The sequence below is a fragment of the Triturus cristatus genome, chromosome 7 (assembly GCF_964204655.1).
Source record: "Triturus cristatus chromosome 7, aTriCri1.1, whole genome shotgun sequence".
NCBI lineage: Eukaryota > Metazoa > Chordata > Amphibia > Caudata > Salamandridae > Triturus > Triturus cristatus.
The window spans coordinates 1622382354-1622401882 of record NC_140590.1 but is presented as its reverse complement, the minus strand read 5'-3'; the positions used below and the strand labels follow the sequence as shown (position 1 = coordinate 1622401882).

Sequence of the window (19529 nt, the reverse complement as noted above, 5' to 3'; positions counted from 1 at the left end):
GCAGAAGGGTGTAACTGCCACTCATGAGCCACTAGACACAGACGGTTGGTTTTGTGTTTCCTAGCATTTAGGGAGACCGCCAGGTAGTTAATCACCAGGAAGATACCTTGGTAGTCCAGCCATTTCCAGAGGTGCAAGGCCTCCTGCCACAGGGTCCATGTTTGGTGCAACCCTACATGGTGTCGGTGTTGTCTGAGACCACCTGTACAAGCCTCCTCTTGATGGACAGCAGGAAGACTTTCAGCGCCAAGTGGATGTCCTTCAGCTCCGGAAGATTGATTTGGAGTCCGGACTCTGCTGTAGACCTGAGGCCTCTGATCTCTGCTTCTCCTAGGTGGCCGCCCAACCTCTGAAGCGCCATACCGGTCACCACTGTGAGTCTGGGTGGGGAAGGGAGAGGGGTCTCCCTCTGACCCAATCACGATCCAGTGTCCACCACTGCAGATCTTTTGCAATCTCCTCCGAGATCGGAACATGGCCAGAGAGGTCACCTTGATGTTGGGCCAACTGGGGCTTCAGATCTCATTGCAGAGCCTGCATATGCCACCTGGCATGCTCAACCAGCAGGATGTCATCAGTCCCAGCTGCCTCAGAGTTTACTCCACTGAAATGAAGAACCGAGGCTGCAAGCTCCGGATCATAGCCTGAATGTACTTGACTCTCTTTCCCGGGTGAAAGGAACAAAACAAACCCATGTACAGAATGGCTCTGAAAAAGGACAATGTCTGAGAAGGAGTCAGGTGTGACTTTGGCACGTTGATAGTGAACCCATAGATGACAGGATGTTCACCATAGTCTGGAGGTGATTGATGACAGCCTGGGGCGATCCAGACTTCAACAGCCAGTTATCAAGGTAGAGGAAGACTGGCACTCCTGACCTTCAAAGCTGTGGTGCCACTAGACCATCACTTCATGAACACTCGATGCACTGATGAGGCCAAAGAGGAGTACAGCAAACTGAAAATGCTCCTCTCCTACCATGAACCACAGGTAGCGCCGATGGGCCAGCAGGACAGCAATATGGAAATCAGCGTCCGGCAGATTCAACGCCACCATCCAGTCTCAAGAGCAGACAAGACCTGTGCCGGGCTGAGCATTTTTAACTTGTCCTCCAGGAGGGAGGCATTGAGATGGTGCAGATCTAGAATAGCCCGGAGACCCATGTCGTTCTTTGGCACCAGCAAGTAGCAGTAATAACAACCATGCCCTACGTCTTGGACATAGCAACCTGTCGACAGTCCCTTTAACCAAAAGGGCTAGCATTTTCAGCCTCAAAATGGAGATGGTCCGAATCAGTTGCAGGATTGATGGTGGGAGGTGCAGTGGGTAAGAAAGGAAGGGCAAGGCATAACCTCTACGGATGATCTGCAGGACACAGTTGTCCGATGTGATCGCTTGTCAACCCAGGCAGAATCGGTGGATTCTGCCTCTCATCAGACGGTAGTGACCCTGTAAGGATATACTACAGAGGCATGGCGGGTGGGACTGAAGGGTGGGCATGAGGGTTTGTCTGACAGGCATGCTAACCTTGGCTGTGGGGGGCACCATGGCCTATCCCACAAAACTACCGGGTTCCCTGCTTGATGTGCGACAGAATAATGCCTTGTCCGAAGCCACAAAAGTAAGTAGCCTCTGGATATTCTAGTGCACTGTAAATTGTTTTTCATTACATTTAATTTCAATTGCCTGAAAAGTAATCGTGAGATGCTGTGAAATATTAAAGATAAACTGTGAAGCGATAAAACATTCTAGAAAATACAATGGCCAGGATTAGAGAAATCCTATATGTATGCCCAATAATGTGCAGATTCTAGATGCATAACGTAGCTGAAAATCAGCCATCTTAGTAATGGCAAGAATATATGGTGCACAAGAAAGATTAGAGTCAAAATAACCCCAAGCTCTGCATCAGAGTAACACGCCGCAGCCATTGACCAATCCAATATCAGCTCTGCACATGAAAATGAGCCCCAGAGCAGGATTTCAGTTTCTTGCTTTTCGACATAGTTAATAGTCATGCATGCTCTTATGGACATGAGGCATGTTGCTTAATGATTAGCATCACTGAATTTCTCACACACATACAAGAACATCTGGGTATCATCAACATACATCTGACACCACAGACCAAGAACTGCAATTATCTCAGTCAATGGGTCATGCTAAATAGAAGAGGTGATAGGAGAGAATCCCAGTGTATGCCATGCCGGGGGAAATACGTTTTATGGTTTAAATCTCTTTATTCCAGATATTCATTTAATTAACAGGAAGTACATCAAAACCTTTTCAATACTATCATGGAACCTCAAAAGCGGACACAATTATGATTTAAATCCTACTTACAATGTCCAGGGAGACTCGTAGTATAATGAAAATGTATATGCTACAACAGGAGCTCCTTGAGGAAAGGAAGAAGGCCCCCTTAAGTGAAGGAGGAAGTCCCCTTGAGTGCAGTCTCTATAACCCCGCCTCGTCCTGTGTCCATATGCAACCCATCCAAGAATGCCCTTGCTGAGACCCCTTGAACGAACACATATTCCTTCCCACCACGCTTTACCTTCAGTTTAGTCAGAAAACTCACTGATGCCAATAGACCTTTTTTTTTTACCATTTCCTCCGTGATGGCCATCAATTCTCTATTCCTTGCCAGCGTTTCAGCACTCAAGTTGAGTTACAGCAACAGGATATGGTCAGGTGCATGCACTCTTTTCTACTGTATTGCTTCTCTCAAAATCTGTTTGTTCCCTGTGGTCCTGTGATTGCATCACTACCATCACTGTGCCCCCACATTAGATGCAGTTTCTTGCCGCCTCAACAGAAGTCTGTAAATATTCTACATCACTGAGACACTATCATCTGGGGTCTGTAGCAGATCTCAAAGCACTTTCTCTGTACAGTAGGAAAGGCGGAGGCGGCTCTTCTGGAAATCCTGGCATCGTTATGCTGGCCTCTCTCCTCTGATCCACTAATGTTTCACTCGGTGCTTCAAGTTTTAGTATGGCTGCTGGTGCAGGTTGCTTCCCCTCTGTCACAGAGTTGTTGTACAGGTCCTTCACCTCTGTCACAGATATTGTCAAAGATTGTTCTAGAGAGCACACTCTCCCTTCTGTTCGCCCCACTGCCATTTCCAATCCCAGCACATATGCTCCAATATTTTTATTCACATTTCTCATTGCCACAGTAATGGTACTTGTCACAAGTTAAATAAAAAAAAATAATGTTTTTTGGAGGAGTGCCTTATCAAAATCCACTATTTGAACAGAAGATTTGCTAAAGTGGGCATCATTTAACATTCAGTGATTGAACACCAATTTAAGTAATCACCTTAGATTTGGCCTAGATTCGAACTGCCAGAACAGGTCAGTGTGTATCCACACACCTTTACCACTGCTCTCCACATTTTCGCATTCCCACTTTCCTGTAATGGAGGGATATCCACAGTGCTTAATTTGAGACGGTTGTTTTTGGTGAACGGCACCGGCAATTAATTGTCGACACCAGAACCTGTGGCAGTCTGCCACATGGTGGCACTGTTTGTGTAATTTAAAGATGAGTACAACAACAGTTCTTTTTTTAATTCAATATCCATTAAAATGGCTAATATCTGCCACCCAAGACATTCTTATAGCTTTGGAGGCCTGGAATAGTCTGAACTGTCACACTCGTAGGAGTATGACATTTAGTAGTTGTATTGGTTCCATCCTTGGCAGTGAAGGGAGGGGCAATAGGTTGTGCAAGCTGAAGTGGCCTCCTGACGAGAGCCCTGGCACAATTGTATTTTTTTTTTTTTTACAAATTAAGCGCTGGATATTTACGAACACGCACAATGTCCTGCAGGGAGCTATAATATATGAGTTTTTACTAATATTAGAGGATATATAAAATCTGTAACAAGAACTCTGAAAGTGACATGCCTCTAATTACACAAAGTCTTGTGAAAAATAAATAAGAAATAAATGATCAGCTGCTACTATCACATGAACACATGTGCACCCTTGCAAAAGAGGAAAAACTGCAAAAAGGCACATACTTTTGTCCCACAGGTGGAGAAAAGCACAAGGCTCTTTTTCAGCCCAGCCCAATACAAGGACAGGGTCATTAGCCGCCTGGCCCTTGAGCTATGGCATAGGTTTGATATAAACTCTCACCAAAATAAATGCAAAAAGATGCCTCCACTCATACTCCTCAATAAAACTCCTCCAGCTCAGCCACACGTCAGGTACAAGACTGTCCCCTTCCCAAATCAATCTCTGAGCTTACCTTCGGGATCCAGTGGAAGGCCTTCGACTTCCGGGCAGTGACATTACACCGTGAAGATGCTGGTTTCCGGCACCAGCAGGTTGAAGGTCTAGAAGGAGAAGAAACAAAGGGATTGGATAGGAAAGAACACCTATATTACTTGATTAACTAATCTATTCTCAGTCACAAACCCTACTGTGTGGACAACCTCCTCTTACCACCAGACCAGAAATCTTCACTCATTATTAAGCAAGTTACAGGCTCGTTAGTAATGTCTTAGACTACTATTAAATCACAAACTCCTTCAAACTTACTTTCGTCTATGTAAGGGTTTGTTATTCGAACAATCAAAGGTAGACGTTATTGCAGAACCCTCTCTCCATTGTGGAAAATGCCCTAGTTGCACATAAAGTCATGTAAGGGATTTTTGTTACTCTTCTATTTGGTTATTAGCATAATTTTGAACCTCCTCCCACACAAGCCCAGAGTGACATTCCCTAATCGATCTCTCCTTGGTGTTCATTATGTTTCTTTGTCTCATTTTTTACAGAAACCTCTGTGATGTTAAGGCCATCTCAAAATCTAATCAACACTCCTCCCTGGATGGTGTGATGTACTACATTTCAGGAAGAACCAATTTCTTCTCACTACTCAACCATTACTTACCGCAGTTTCCCAAACTCTTTTCATATGTGTCACCAGCCAGTTTCATCCTGCAACTTGTCTCCTAGATTACAAAGTCAGACAGCTCCCGCTTTGGCACGCAAACTATTCAGAAAGTGAGAATGGCCTCCAAGGACTATTACTTGGGTTCGAGTTTAGAAAACACTCACACACACCCAATGAAACCGTTATATTTTTATCACCAAAGCCAATTTACCCCGCAAGGAGAACCTATCTGGAGATTCAAATGCGCACACTAATGTTCACCTACCAACCTTGAGGTAAAATATATTACATTCCCCACCCCTTCTGTTCCTCTGCTAAAGGCAGAGAGTTGTTTGATACTTTTTCTTCTTACCGTACTGTCTAACATGTGTCTGATTTGATCCCTGCTGATTGCTATGCTCCGCTAGCTAATCGGCTCGATAGATCATGCACTTTCTTTTCCAGCCTCCTTAGAGCTCCTAGGTATTTTGTTTGTATCTAGGTGCACAGTCTCCATCACATGACCCCTGCACCAGCTGGTACTCGCCATCATCCATGTTAAAAGTTTTGCGCATTATGCGCTTTTTCCTTTTTGGTGCAAGAGAACTTTCAGCTGGCAGGACACTGCTTGATCTCATTGTTTCTCAAGGCCTGGAGCGTTCTTAGATTCACCTGCTCGTCTTCAGACTGGGAATCATCAGAAGATGGTAAAAACGGGAGTGACTAAATGCATTTATATAACACTGTATTATATACAGCTTATCCACCTCATTCTATGACTCAGCAGAGAGTGAAAAAGGTGGAGAAGCTGTAAGTTCCACTGGCTTCACGCACCTCCCCAGCTCACAATTTATTTTCTACAGCATGGCACGTAAAAGAGAACTTTCCAGAGGTCTGCTCTTTCTGAAGAATATCTATAGCACAAGCCTCTCAAAACTGGGAACATGACTCAACAACATGCATTTATAGATCAGGGATATTTTGAATCCTTTCTTTCACACCAGGAGCTGTTTTTTCCTCTCATTTCTCTTACCATCCCCAGTTGCAGCCATTTTCCGATTGTTTCCAGTTACAAGGCCCAGAGGTTCGCGTTCTACCCCATCTCCAAGTGTTGGACCAGGGGAAAGTTACTTGCATCTCTTTATCTGTTGAATTTCCCCCACATTTGAAATGCCTGGCATGTGAAAATCACTGATTAGTCCCAGCCAGAGATGTGGGGCTAAAAAGATGTTTGTCAATGTCCATCTCAAGCAACGTACTTAATGCCTGCATCCTAATTACATTCCTCTAGTGTGTGAACTTTTCAAGACTTTCTCTGCAAAGACATAGAGAAATAAAAAATCAGTGTGCTATATACCTACACCGCTCCACCCTCCCAAAGCAGCAAGAGGAAAAGTGGAGCTCAAGAAACCTGGGGATAAAAGTGCAAAGGCCACAGAGCTCACCCAAGCTTCAGAAAACCGGGTTGTCACTAAGTATACAGTGAACAACAACATTGTGGATGAAGGCGACTTTGTCCTCTGCTTCATCGCCAGTGCCATCCTCAACGATCACCTCGGAAGACTATTCGGCCAGCTACAGCACCTTCATCAGTGAATATGTTGATGGCATATTTGTCAATCAAGAAGACATCATGTATGGTGCCATTATTGATAACCAAATATGCGCCTACCACCTCAACAAAGGCTCACTAAATCCTGGGAAAGGCTGCAAGGAGGTAAGGAAGGACAATCAAATTGAGGCTGAGCCCGATGATGCCTTAGGGACACAAGAGCTGAGCATAGACTTTTTTTTACTGGATTGTGAAGAGAATGATGCCTGCGACAAGGGATATGGCAAAAGCTACTATCAACAATAGACTCCATGTTGAGAAGAGCGAGATCATGGAGAGCACAAACATTAAATTATTTCGAAGACCACAAGAAGGAACAACATAAATAAATAATTCATCAGCTACAACAATGACCTGCGAACGTCTATTACTAAAAAGGCCACATAAAAAAGTAACATCAGGATAATACAATCCATTGTTTTCTGATGATCATTTATTTGAAAGAAAGGAGCTCGAAATGTTGGAAGCCTGTAGCATTGAAACAGCAAAAGCAAAAAAGTGCAGAGGCCCAAAGTTTTGCCCAGAAGCCCACAGCCGGCGCTACAAACATCAGAGGTGCCAAATACAAAGGTTGCATAATCTTGGTTCAATCTCATGCCTTTCTTCCACCACCTGGCACTCCCTGCCCCTTTATCTCACTATTGCACGTTCTTCTTTATCCCCGATATCTCCCTTTTTTCTGTCACCCACTTACTCTTTCTTTCCTCCCCGAGTTGTTTCTCTCTCTCTCACTCTGGATGAAAGTCTGATGAGGGTAATAAGTGCCAGTCCTAAAAAATGACTGCCCGTGGGTGCCACCTGCAAGACCTGCTCAAATTAAGCATTGCACTACATGCTTGACAAAGATGATGTCTGTGTCTTTTCTTGCTAGATTTATCATTAGTCTTTGACCCTACTGATAATAACAAATTAAGAAAGGCCCAATTATATCCTTGACAACTGACTCAGTGTTAAAGAAGCAGATCTGTCTCACTTCTTTTCTAGCAAACTGCAAACAATTAGTGAGGATGGACAACACAATCTCTTAGCCTAATTCATTCTTGCGTGGTGTCCCCGGAGGGATCCACTCTGGGTCTAATGCTATTTAGTTTGTATGAATAACTAGTCAGAGTTCTGATGAAGAAAACAGATGGAGCAGTAGACTGTATATTTTGTTGGTACCCAGCTCTACTTAAAAGTTTCTACATTTCATGATACCTTCATTCTAAAAAAATTGTCACATATCTAGCTTCAAGGCTTTCCTTGATCCCAAAGTAAAAACATTGGGTTAATAGCTCAAACCCTCACTTAACCATGGTATCTCACACTGAACGTACTGTGAAACTATCCAGAATGGCTTAAATTATTAAAGAAAATCAAAAATCCTTACTTCAACTATCAGACGTCTGCGTTTTTGTACACACACTTAGATTCCCACAGAGATTGTAGACTGCACAAACAGGCTTGTGTCAAGCAAAAACAAATTGATCACGTCACTCTCATTCTGAAAAAACTACAATGATTCACCAGAGAGGCAAGATTCAAATTTAAGATGGCCTGCATTCTCTTTACATATTTCCGGCGGCAAAAAAGAGACTTGAGAAACGAAGACACTCTTGGACTTGAGTCATTCTCCAGAGTGGTGTCTCTCCTGTGGATCTCATTGTCCGGAGAAATGACATCTTTGGGGATCTTAGTTCGGGGGAAAAAAAAACCTAAAACTATCTATTTAAACTATATTTGGACAAGTAATCCATCTCAGTTCATTCCAGTCCCATTTTCTTTATTACCCTTCCCATTCCGTTGCTCGTTACATCCTCCTCCACCTTAAACTCCCATCCTTTCCACTGTCTCTCTTCTCTTTCCTCTATCGTTCTTCCCACAACATTCTTGTCATTTCATCCCTTCCCAATCCATTATCCTTCTATCCTACTTCATTTTGTTTTCATCATTTAACTGCTTGTTCCTTTAATACTGGGTTTTGCTAAACACAGGCCTTTCATCCTCCCTTCTTGTTTTTTAGGTCTCGGCTAGCGAAGGCTGCGCTTGCGCAGTCTCGCTCGCGAGATTTAACGTTTTCTAGTACGGGGCTTGAACCCGTCCCTCTTCTCCATTGGCTGGCTTCCTAAACAGAGGCCAGCCATTGGAGGAGAGGGGCATCTGTCCATTTAAGCCCCGTCTTTTTCAGATTCGGGGGCGTGTTTTTTACTTTCTTTCTCTCCTCTGGAATGTAAACATTCCAGCCAATGGGAAGAGGAGAGAAAGAAAAACACGCCCCCCAATCCGAAAATGCCGCTGTGTTCAGCTGTATCGCCGCCCTCTCATTTCCTTTCTCCGGCTCCATTTTCCAGCTTTTCTCCCTTGGGACCGTGCTTGCGGCAAGCAGGAATGTTCGAGCACATTTTTGGAGACGTTTATTATTTGTTGCTCAAGAGTCTGTAATTGGATGCGGGCTAGGAAAAAGCGAACATTTGACCATATTCCCAAATTTGTGTGATCCTGGGAACATTATCCTGGTGCCTCAGTTCCTTCGTCTGAGCGACCAAGTGAAAACAAAAGCACACTACACATAGTACGCGGAAGTATTGAGTGTTATAAAATATCTAGTCCTGTTATTCCTTCTGCGCTTACCCCTCTAGTCCTTTGTCTATTTTGCCATTCGAGGGCACAACCCGCCAGCCTTCTGCCTCTCGGCCATCCTCGTGCGACGACCCTGCAGCGCTGCACCCAGAGACACTCCACATCTGCTCGTGTTTTCGGAAGTCGTAAACTCAAGAAACAAACACCACCCCACAGCACATGTCTGCTCCAGCCCCCGCGGGGATAATTGGGTGTCTGACATCAGTGTGCCCAAGCTGATGCCAAGACGGGTAATGTCTGACTCTAGCTACGGAAGCCTGTTACCTACATACAGACAGCGAGGTAGTCCGCCGATGACTGTGTGGGCTCCCCTTTTATATCATTTTTAGGCTATGAGAGGCATCATCTCACGCCACTTCTACCTACGTCAGGTTACCCCAAAAAGCTTTGTCTGCAATTTTTCACCAGACATCTCGTCATTTACCCACTTAATGCTGACCGTAAACTAGGTGAAAAGGTCAGTTTCTCAGGCCAATCGCTTGTCGTAAGTTGCATATGCAAGCAGAAATATGGATATTGTACGGGAATTCTATATATACAGGTATAAATCTCCTGTGTTCTTTAGCTTGACACATCTGCGGTGGCCACTTCCTTAAAATATGTACCAGCCCAGAAAGCAGTCTGCTGCATGTCGAAAGAACAGGGGGATGTTGAACTTTGCGCTAGTGCACTTGGCAAACAGGTAGGGTGGGGGCTCTTAGTTTGGAGCAGGAGGCCTCACAGAAAGAGGAGCTGGATATGATTTGGGTCAGACCTGCTTTCAGCCTGCTATACAGTAAAATGGCAGAACTATGATCAATTTAACAAAGAGGCCTACATATTGAACAGAAGGGCCTACACAGGGGTTTTATGCTGGCTGAGTGGTAAGGATATCCCAGGGTATTTGTCATATGTTATGTTATGTTATTATATTTTATTAAGCGCGAACAGCTGCCCCAGCAACGAGGCGTCCCGGCGCTGAACCATAACAGTAACCTGAGGGGAGGGGGAGGAAAAAGAAGGACTAATGAAGATTATGATGGGGAGAATAAAAGAGTTTTAATCGCTTTACGAAAGGCCAGCAGGTTGGTCATGGAGCGAATGTGGGGAGGCAGGGAGTTCCAGAGCCTTGCCCCCAAAACTCTGAAAGAACGGCCACCTATTCTGCTTAGTCTTATGCGGGGAGTTACAACCAGATGTTGACCCGAGGAGCGTAGAGCACGCTGGGGGATGTAAGGCTCTAAGAGTGGACGTAAGAGTCCGGGACAGTCAGTTTTAAGAATTTTAAAAACAGTAGTGAGAGCCTTAAATTGAACTCGGGCTTCCATACGCAACCAGTGAAGTTTCTGGATGGTGTTTCTTGCAGAGCATCTGCGGGGGAGGCCTACAACGGCCCTGGCAGCAGAGTTTTGTATCCGTTGTAGCCGCGCCATCTCAGCTTTATTAATGCCTAAGAATAGGACATTGGCGTAGTCCAGTCGAGCCAAAATGGTAGACTGGACTATCAGTTGGCGCGTACAGTGGTCAAAAAGCCAAGAATCGGATGAAGGCTCCTCAGCAGGCCCACACAAGTAGCAGCCAATTTCTTAGTGTGGGTCTGAAAGTTAAGAGAGGCGTCCACCCAGACACCTAGGTTTTTCACCACGTTTTTAGGGGGGGGGATGGGGCCCAATACGGGCGGCCACCAATGCTCAGTCCAATAGTCGGGGTATTTATAGTAACACAGGACCCGCTGGTCAATTTAGTCAATTTAATACAGCCTACAAATTAGGCTGGCGGGGCAAGGACAAGGGTCTCATACTTCAGGTGTGGACAGAACGGGCCTGGGGCCCCCTATGATATAAAATCTACCCTCTCTCATATCCAATCTGGACCCTAGTATTCTCAGTGCTCCAGAAAACACAGCGGTTACAGGCGCTACGCTATGTGTCAGAATAGAAACGCCAGTCTTAACATCTTTCATAATTAATTTATAATTTGTCATTTCCTAATACTGTGTGTGCGGCAGCGCGTTCCCTGTCGGAAGTGGTGTCTACTATTTCTATAACAGGATAACGGGGCTGTTTGTTTCACATTCGAGGTGGTGCTGACTCGCCGTTCCCAACACGCCTAATGACGAGTGTTTTTCAGTACTTGTTTTCGTAAATTGATTGAAAGCTTTGGTCGGTTATCTGCTCTGGGAAAGCCGGCGCCCGCTGGCGATGTTTACACAGATTCTCTGAGCGGCAGTGTCTTTTTTTTCTTTCTCCAGATAGCTGCTCTGTCCTGTCTCCAAACGCTCGCTCCTGGCGCATCGTCCACACACACGACAAGAGGCAGAACAGGACATGGCACGCACGTGCCCACTGCTCTATGTTTTTTTAGGTCTAGGCTAGCGAAGGGACAGTATGGTGTTCAGTGGGGGAGACAATGTTGTACTATGGCCAAAGCTGCTGAATTTGGAACTGGGGAACCAGGTTCAGCCTTAATAACCAGTCCACCAGACGACTCTCCTGAGAGAGCCCAATCCCATGCTAGACCTTAGAAGGCTTCGCAAGACTTTAGAAGCGCTGGTGTCTTAGCACCCAGCAGGTGGACCCTAGCACTGGCAAGTCTGGGTTAACCTTCAAGGTTTGTCCACCACAATCCATACTGAAGTTCACCTCCAGTCTTGCTAGCAGGCCTATGAAGCAGCACAGCCAAGAACAACAGTGACTCTGTCACTGAGGTCACAGGACCCTTGAGAGGGGCCAGCTCTAGGGCAGTGCAACCGGTGTGACCGGGCGCTGACTTTGGGTGGAGACATTATGTTTGCAAGTAAATTAAGGTTTTAAAAGCGCTTCCTGGCCTCCAGCAATTTTCGGCAACAATAAAAATGTCATGATGACTCTGGTGTTTAATGTTCTTCCTAGAGAGAGATCGGAGTTTTGTCTAGTGGAAGTTTTGACTCCTGGAATGGCAGCACATAGGGTTAATGTGCCTGCAGCAAAGAACATGTACCAAGCAGATCACAAAGTGCACATAATGTAAATAGGACAGTGGGCTACTGCGTGTGTGTGCGTGTAGGTGGCTCTGTGGGTGGGTCTATTTGTGTGTGGGTTGCTCTATGTGAGTGGCTCTGTGTGGGTGGCTCTGTGTGTGTGGGTGGCTTTGTGTGTGGCTCTGTGTGTGGGTGCAAATGCAATAGGTCTCGCATTTGAGAGTGATTAAGCTATTGACATTGTAAATAACAATGCAGTTTCTTTAAATGTTTTAAAAACAAAAACATAAACAAAAATAATGTCATGAGCAATGCCAATAGCTCTAACTTTAACAATGCAGAGACCATTGCATTGTAAATGCTTGTTGTTTATGATTCACTGGCTGTGTACCTCATGATTCTCTTTAAGCAGATAACATATGTGTCTCTGTACAGCACACAGACACTTTCTTGGTAGAGTGGCACTTCAAGAAAATTAGAAATAAATAATTATCTGGCTTTGTGGCAGCCCATAATCTCAGACAAATGGGTGTTCAACATTGTTTTGTGGGGCCTTTCTCTGGGATTCACCAATATAACATCACCAGCATATAAACCACACTGCAAAAAACATCCTGTGCATGTGACTAAAGATCAATATTGCATGATCTGGGAGAGGCAAAGTGTTTAATTGAAGAAAACTATGAAGAAACAACTGGGTGGTTGGTGACCTATCTTGGACTTCAGAAACTTTAACAAGTATCTGAGAACAGGTTTCTTGACCATGCTAGAACACATCAGAACAATGCAATTTTCGCACGTTCATTGAAATACATCACATTATTTCGGCAGCCCGATAAAGCACACTATTATCAATGTCTGCACTTCATGATGAAATCTATCCCTCACGTTTTCAATGAATGCTTTGCACCAGTGGCAGCACATCTTTGCTGCTACAAAATTAAAATACTCTCACAACTGGGTGACTGATTGCTGACAGCATCTTCAGTTCCGGCCACTGTCCTGGATCTGCCAATCATGCATCAGATGGTCTCCCCCTAAATGTGTATAGGTCTCTCTTCTAGCCTGAGGATGGGTTTCCTGTGCTCAAGAACTGGCCTACAAGATGCAAAGGTTTCCCCATCTGAAGAATGGTGTCCACATTTGATGCATCTGGCAAATACTGTGCAGGCAATTGACTCACACACCACAGTAAACTTCAAAGCCCTCCTGGATTTGATGACATCCTGTACCCCCTCATTCAACGTTAGTACCTTCAGATATTAAGCAACAGTGTGCAATCCTCACTGGATACAGATCTCAAACGACTGGGAGGATGAAGAGCAAGTCTCTGCACGGTTTCAGAGAGCCATGCAGTGTTGGCGAAAGTACAATTGTTCATGGTCCCACCACCCCACTTTCAGGAGCCTAGTTCTATCTTATCTCAGACACTACCCTAGAGGATAAGGTGTGCACCTTGAAAAGCTGTCCACAAGTGGTGACTTGACACTAGATTAATCAATCTTATACATAAATGTGTTGGAACCCAGGGCAGTGTGGCCAGTGATCATGGCCTTTCTTCTGTATATTTAAGGTCACAATTTGCACAGACAGAACAACCTGTATGAGTTATGTCCGAAAGCAAGAACAAACAAGACCTCCAATACTCCCGAAGAAGGCTCAACTTCTCTTCCGTTAATCACGAAGTCAGAGCAGTACCTGACCATCAAGCATGAATCAGGACTCAACAATGACCAAGCAGACCCAGTGAACAGGAACCCAGCTTACCCTCAATAATGCTTCAGCCTTTTTCAACATTTGAAAACTATATAATGTGGTGCACAAGCCTAAATCTTGTGACCAAAGATGAAAAACACCCAAAACAGCATAGGCTTTTAAATGAAAGGCAAAAGCTGGATCACTGAATACCCAGAGACAGGGAGTCATTGGATAACTATCTTTAGTACAATGGTGTAACAATAATGTTTTCAGTTTCTTCGTAAAGTAGTCATTCATCTAATTATACAGTACGCAGTTACTTAAAATAAGTATTGTATAATTATGAATTCTTCGTAATCTGCTCAAAAAGAGTAATCTAGTACAGAATAAAGATGGTCGTAGTAGCAATTATTTAGTAAAAACATGAACAAGAACAGGAATAGTTTAGAAAATAGCGCAATCCACAATGTGTGACTTTTTGGCTGCCTTAGTCAAGTTTAATACTATTTTCAAACAGGTATTTGGAATGCGATTCAAATTCAAAGCATTATATATTCTGGCAACACAGTTGCTCCAGTATATTAGAAAATACAGTGCTCTTGGTGTTTGGGAGAAAGGGAAATGGGTAGGGAGTGGTGGATAAGTGAGTGGAGGACAAGGAAAGGGTATCGTGACATATATACATCATTTATACATGGTGTAAGACCTTTCCGGCCTAACATAGGTCAATAGTTCCTGGGTAAACACATCACTCTAATGTACATGCGTATTTATGAATTGTGGCTTTAGAGTCTGTGTAGAAGTAGAGTAGTCTACGTTTCGACCCATATCACAGAGGGCAAGTTAGTCCTCACGGCGGGGTCTTCATCAGGACAAAATTATCGTGAGCGCCTGTGAATAATCAAGAATGTGGATATGAGAGGCAGCTGGGGGCAGGATTAGCGCTAGAAAATAAGGGGTATCTAATACCTACTTGGGATTAACAGCAATAAGACTGTGCTGTGCGTTTCGAAAGGGCGAGTCGCTCATGCGCACGAATGTAGCTGGAGTCAGAGGGAAGAGACAAGTGACAATGTGGTTACAGTTCCCAGAGCGTTGTCTTGAGTCGAAACAAGGGGGGCGTGTAATAACGCACTCACTCGGGTTGGCAGTTTGTGAGGATTGAGTCTCATTTGGTATGGGAATAAATCCACGGAGAATCTAAAAACACGGAGGAAAATAAAATAGGCTAACGTAAAGGACGGTGTGAGCCAGGTAGATGGAGAGCAAGAATCTACTGATATACAAACAGTAACTGTAAGTCTAGGTAAAATCATTCACATGGTGGTAGTTGGGATGGCGTCATAAATGGCTGAGGCTATTATGCGTGACACAGTGACTAAGCGAGCGGGATTCAGCAGGGGCACAAAGTGGTCGCTCATGGGTAGTACATGTGTCTCCATGGTGGAGCAAGTCTAAGGGGCCTTTCATACTATAGTGCGTATAAATTGCAACAGTCTGTTAACGGACAAGGGTGGGATATTAAACAGGTGCGTGCAGAGTGTTTAAACGGTATATATTGAGTGCCAGATCGCTGGAAAAATTGTGAGGGTACACACTTGCACAATAAATATATGTACGTACATCCACACTTGACGGGACCAAACCGTAATGCTGTGTCGATGAGCAAAGGTCGGATATTAATCAAATGCGGGCGGTGTGTTTACCGGACCACAGAAAGACTCGGTGCGGTTACAAAATCGGGGAAAGTAATGGACGTGGCGAGTCTTTCTGCGGTCCGGTAAACACACCGCCCGCATTTGATTAATATCCGACCTTTGCCCGTCGACACAGCATTACGGTTTGGTCCCGTCAAGTGTAGATGTACGTACATATATTTATTGTGCAAGTATGTACCCTCACAATTTTTCCAGCGATCTGGCACTAAATATATTCCGTTTAAACACTCTGCACGCACCTGTTTAATATCCCGCCCTTGTACGTTAACAGACTGTTGCAATTTATACGCACTATAGTATGAAAGGCCCCTTAGACTTGCTCCACCATGAAGACACATGTACTACCCATGAGCGACCACTTTGTGCCCTTGCTGAATCCCGCTCGCTTAGTCACTGTGTCACGCATAATAGCCTCAGCCATTTATGACGCTATCCCAACTACCACCATGTGAATGATTTTACCTAGACTTAAAGTCACTGTTTGTATATCAGTAGATTCTTGCTCTCCATCTACCTGGCTCACACCGTCCTTTACGTTAGCCTATTTTATTTTCCTCCGTGTTTTTAGATTCTCCGTGGATTTATTCCCATACCAAATGAGACTCAATCCTCACAAACTGCCAACCCGAGTGAGTGCGTTATTACACGCCCCCCTTGTTTCGACTCAAGACAACGCTCTGGGAACTGTAACCACATTGTCACTTGTCTCTTCCCTCTGACTCCAGCTACATTCGTGCGCATGAGCGACTCGCCCTTTCGAAACGCACAGCACAGTCTTATTGCTGTTAATCCCAAGTAGGTATTAGATACCCCTTATTTTCTAGCGCTAATCCTGCCCCCAGCTGCCTCTCATATCCACATTCTTGATTATTCACAGGCGCTCACGATAATTTTGTCCTGATGAAGACCCCGCCGTGAGGACTAACTTACCCTCTGTGATATGGGTCGAAACGTAGACTACTCTACTTCTACACAGACTCTAAAGCCACAATTCATAAATACGCATGTACATTAGAGTGATGTATTTACCCAGGAACTATTGACCTATGTTAGGCCGGAAAGGTCTTACACCATGTATAAATGATGTATATATGTCACGATACCCTTTCCTTGTCCTCCACTCACTTATCCACCACTCCCTACCCATTTCCCTTTCTCCCAAACACCAAGAGCACTGTATTTTCTAATATACTGGAGCAACTGTGTTGCCAGAATATATAATGCTTTGAATTTGAATCGCATTCCAAATACCAGTTTGAAAATAGTATTAAACTTGACTAAGGCAGCCAAAAAGTCACACATTGTGGATTGCGCTATTTTCTAAACTATTCCTGTTCTTGTTCATGTTTTTCCTAAATGATTGCAACTACGACCATCTTTATTCTGTACTACTTTACTGGCCCAGGTCGGGTAGTTTTGTATGGGCTCCCCCATTGAAACTCAACAAAAAGAGTCATCAGTAATAAAACAGTGGTCACAAGTGTGGTGTTACTGTAAATGAGGCTAGACTGCGCTATTGGGCAGGCAGCATAGATGACGCATACACAGTTGGCATTACTTCGCCGGGTCAAGTGACGAGGCTTGAGGACACATATGCTGATGAAGTCTTTTGATGGCAATCTTTAAAAAACAAATTTGTGTGAATATTAAAAGATTGCGCCATTACCCCAGTCCATAACAATGTGGAGGCTCTGAAGACCAAATGAGCTGAAGGTAATACAACTGTAAGAGGCAGGCTGTGAATTGCTCAGGATGTCTGCATGGAGAAAACCAGGCTGCCCATACATCAGGAAGAAGACTTAAAACACTCTGTTACGGGTGTGCCACCCAATTCTGTCCAGATTATACAGGTTGGGTCCTAGGCTAGGAGATATGTGGTCTCAGAAACATGGCTGGCCAACATGGTCCAGATAGCTTTAAATACAGGGGGGCGAGGGTGCCCCAGGAAGTGGGAAAAGAAATGGAAAACATGGAATCGATACAGAGGGTCCTTGTGTACATCCCCACTGGCGGATTTGGCAATACGGCGGAAAGAACTCAAAGAAGTGTTAAAACAAGGAATGTAAATTACTGTACGTTATTTGGAAATGTGTTGATATGATGCTGCTGCTACAAGTATAACCCTGTATGTGCAACTGACAAAATCAATAAAATGTTATTAAAAAAAAAATACAGGGGGGAATTTCCAATAAAAGACTTCAGCTAGTCAACAAATTCAAGATACCAAACCACAAAAACAAAGTACTTAATTTTCCCTGCACTGAAGTTTCCACCTGGCAGCAAGCAACTTCCTAACCTTTCTATCCACAAGAAAGCATCATGGACGGAAGACAGATATACTCTCTCATGTATAAATCATCACATTTGGACACAGATAAATTCCAGTCTCTCACCACTTAGTGAGCAATGAGAAGGTCTGCAACCTGAATCTAGAACTAGAGGTCCCATCTGCAACCTCCTAATATCCGTTATATCTGGACTGAGAAGATCCATATCCCTGTACAAGATGGTATGAGAAGACTGACCCTCTGCATTTATTTATTTTCTTAAATATTACTCCTTATCACGTGCGCTAGACACCACACAACGTTCACTTGGTCCTGAAGAAGCGCCGCGGATCCTACGGGACCTTAGAGGAAGCGAAACATGTTGACCGTTTGAGTTATCCAGGCATATTCAACCTTCAGAGAATGATGCCTCTTCTGATGGTGGCTCAGCGTCCTCCAACAATTCAGGGCACTCGACCAACAGAAACTCCAGTCGGAACAGCTATGGAAGGAACTCTAACACACAGGGACTACTTCCACCCCCTCCGCTCCCACCGATGTACGGTTTCACTAATCAACCATGCCCCCCACAGAGTCCCATGTGGTACCCAGCTTACCCGGGCCCACAGCCAGCTTTCCAACAACCGTACTTCCAACACCCTCCTCTTTAGAACAGAGGCAGGGGAAGAGGAAGAAGAAGAAGGAACAAACAGGTACAATGGCGAGACACGGAGGACCAACCGAGAACAACAAGAAGCATGACAAACCAAAGAACCTAATCGTTAATCTCTCCAAAAGACATATGAACACGGAGGAGGTTACAGCCCTGAAGCTGGGACTAGGATTTGTACCAACCCCGAAGGAGGAAAACTTCCGGATGAATGAGGAACTCCACCAACTGTTCCGGAAGATTCGACTCAGTTCTTTCTTCAATGATACATCTACCACAGATTGTGAAGACTCGGGACTTAGGCCACCCTCCAAGTTCACACCCACCGCAGGTATGGTCTCCAGCGAGGTACTTATGTTCGAAAAAGCTGTACTGAAAGAGGCCAACCAGTTAAAGAGAAAACCCACCTACAACAACATGTCTAACAAACTTCGTGATGCTATTAAATCTCTTAATGACGACGACACGATCATCATTAAGACCGCGGACAAAGGGGGTGCTATGGTTATCCTCGACATCAAGGATTACGAAAATTAATGCTCCTGGCAACTAAGCAGCACCCAGTACTACCAGAGACTTGATGTTGATCCCACTGAACGACTCCTCACACTGATCCGGATCATGGTCAATGAGGCAGCCAATGAAGGTTGGATCTCCCCTAAAGAAGCCGCTTTCCTGGTTAATGTGAATCCCAAGATGCCGTACTTCCAGCTTCTCCCGATGATCCACAATGGTATCATGCCCCCGCCAGGCCGCCCCATTGTATCCAGCATAGGTTCTCTACTCAAACTTCTCAGCCAATTCAGTGATCATTTCCTGAGACCATTGGTCCAAGCTACACCGGCATACCTAAAGGACACACGAGACATCTTCAATCTGATACAATACATCAATGATTACAACATGGAGGAGATCAGTCTACTTCTCACACTCTATGTTGAGGCGTTATCCCTCAGGACGCCACCATCGAGGTAGTGGGCAACCTATTATGCGAAGCAACCCTCCCCACCAACACACCATCGCATTGAAGAATAATTTCTTCCAGTATGAAACTTCCATCTACCACCAAGTGCTGGGCACGAGCACGGTAAGCACCCGAGTCTGGCGGGGTTGTATATGT

At 44.6% G+C, this 19529-nt stretch overlaps 1 protein-coding gene across 2 annotated transcripts in view; it reads right to left on the bottom strand.

Moving 5' to 3' along the window:
• SNPH (syntaphilin) overlaps window positions 1-19529 on the bottom strand; it is a 193352-nt gene that overhangs the window by 112493 nt on the left and 61330 nt on the right. For both annotated transcript variants that reach the window (XM_085619572.1, XM_085619573.1), the window contains exon 2: window positions 4261-4348. In XM_085619572.1, coding sequence (XP_085475698.1) covers window positions 4261-4348 — 88 coding nt within the window. The remainder of the gene's footprint in view (window positions 1-4260; window positions 4349-19529) is intronic.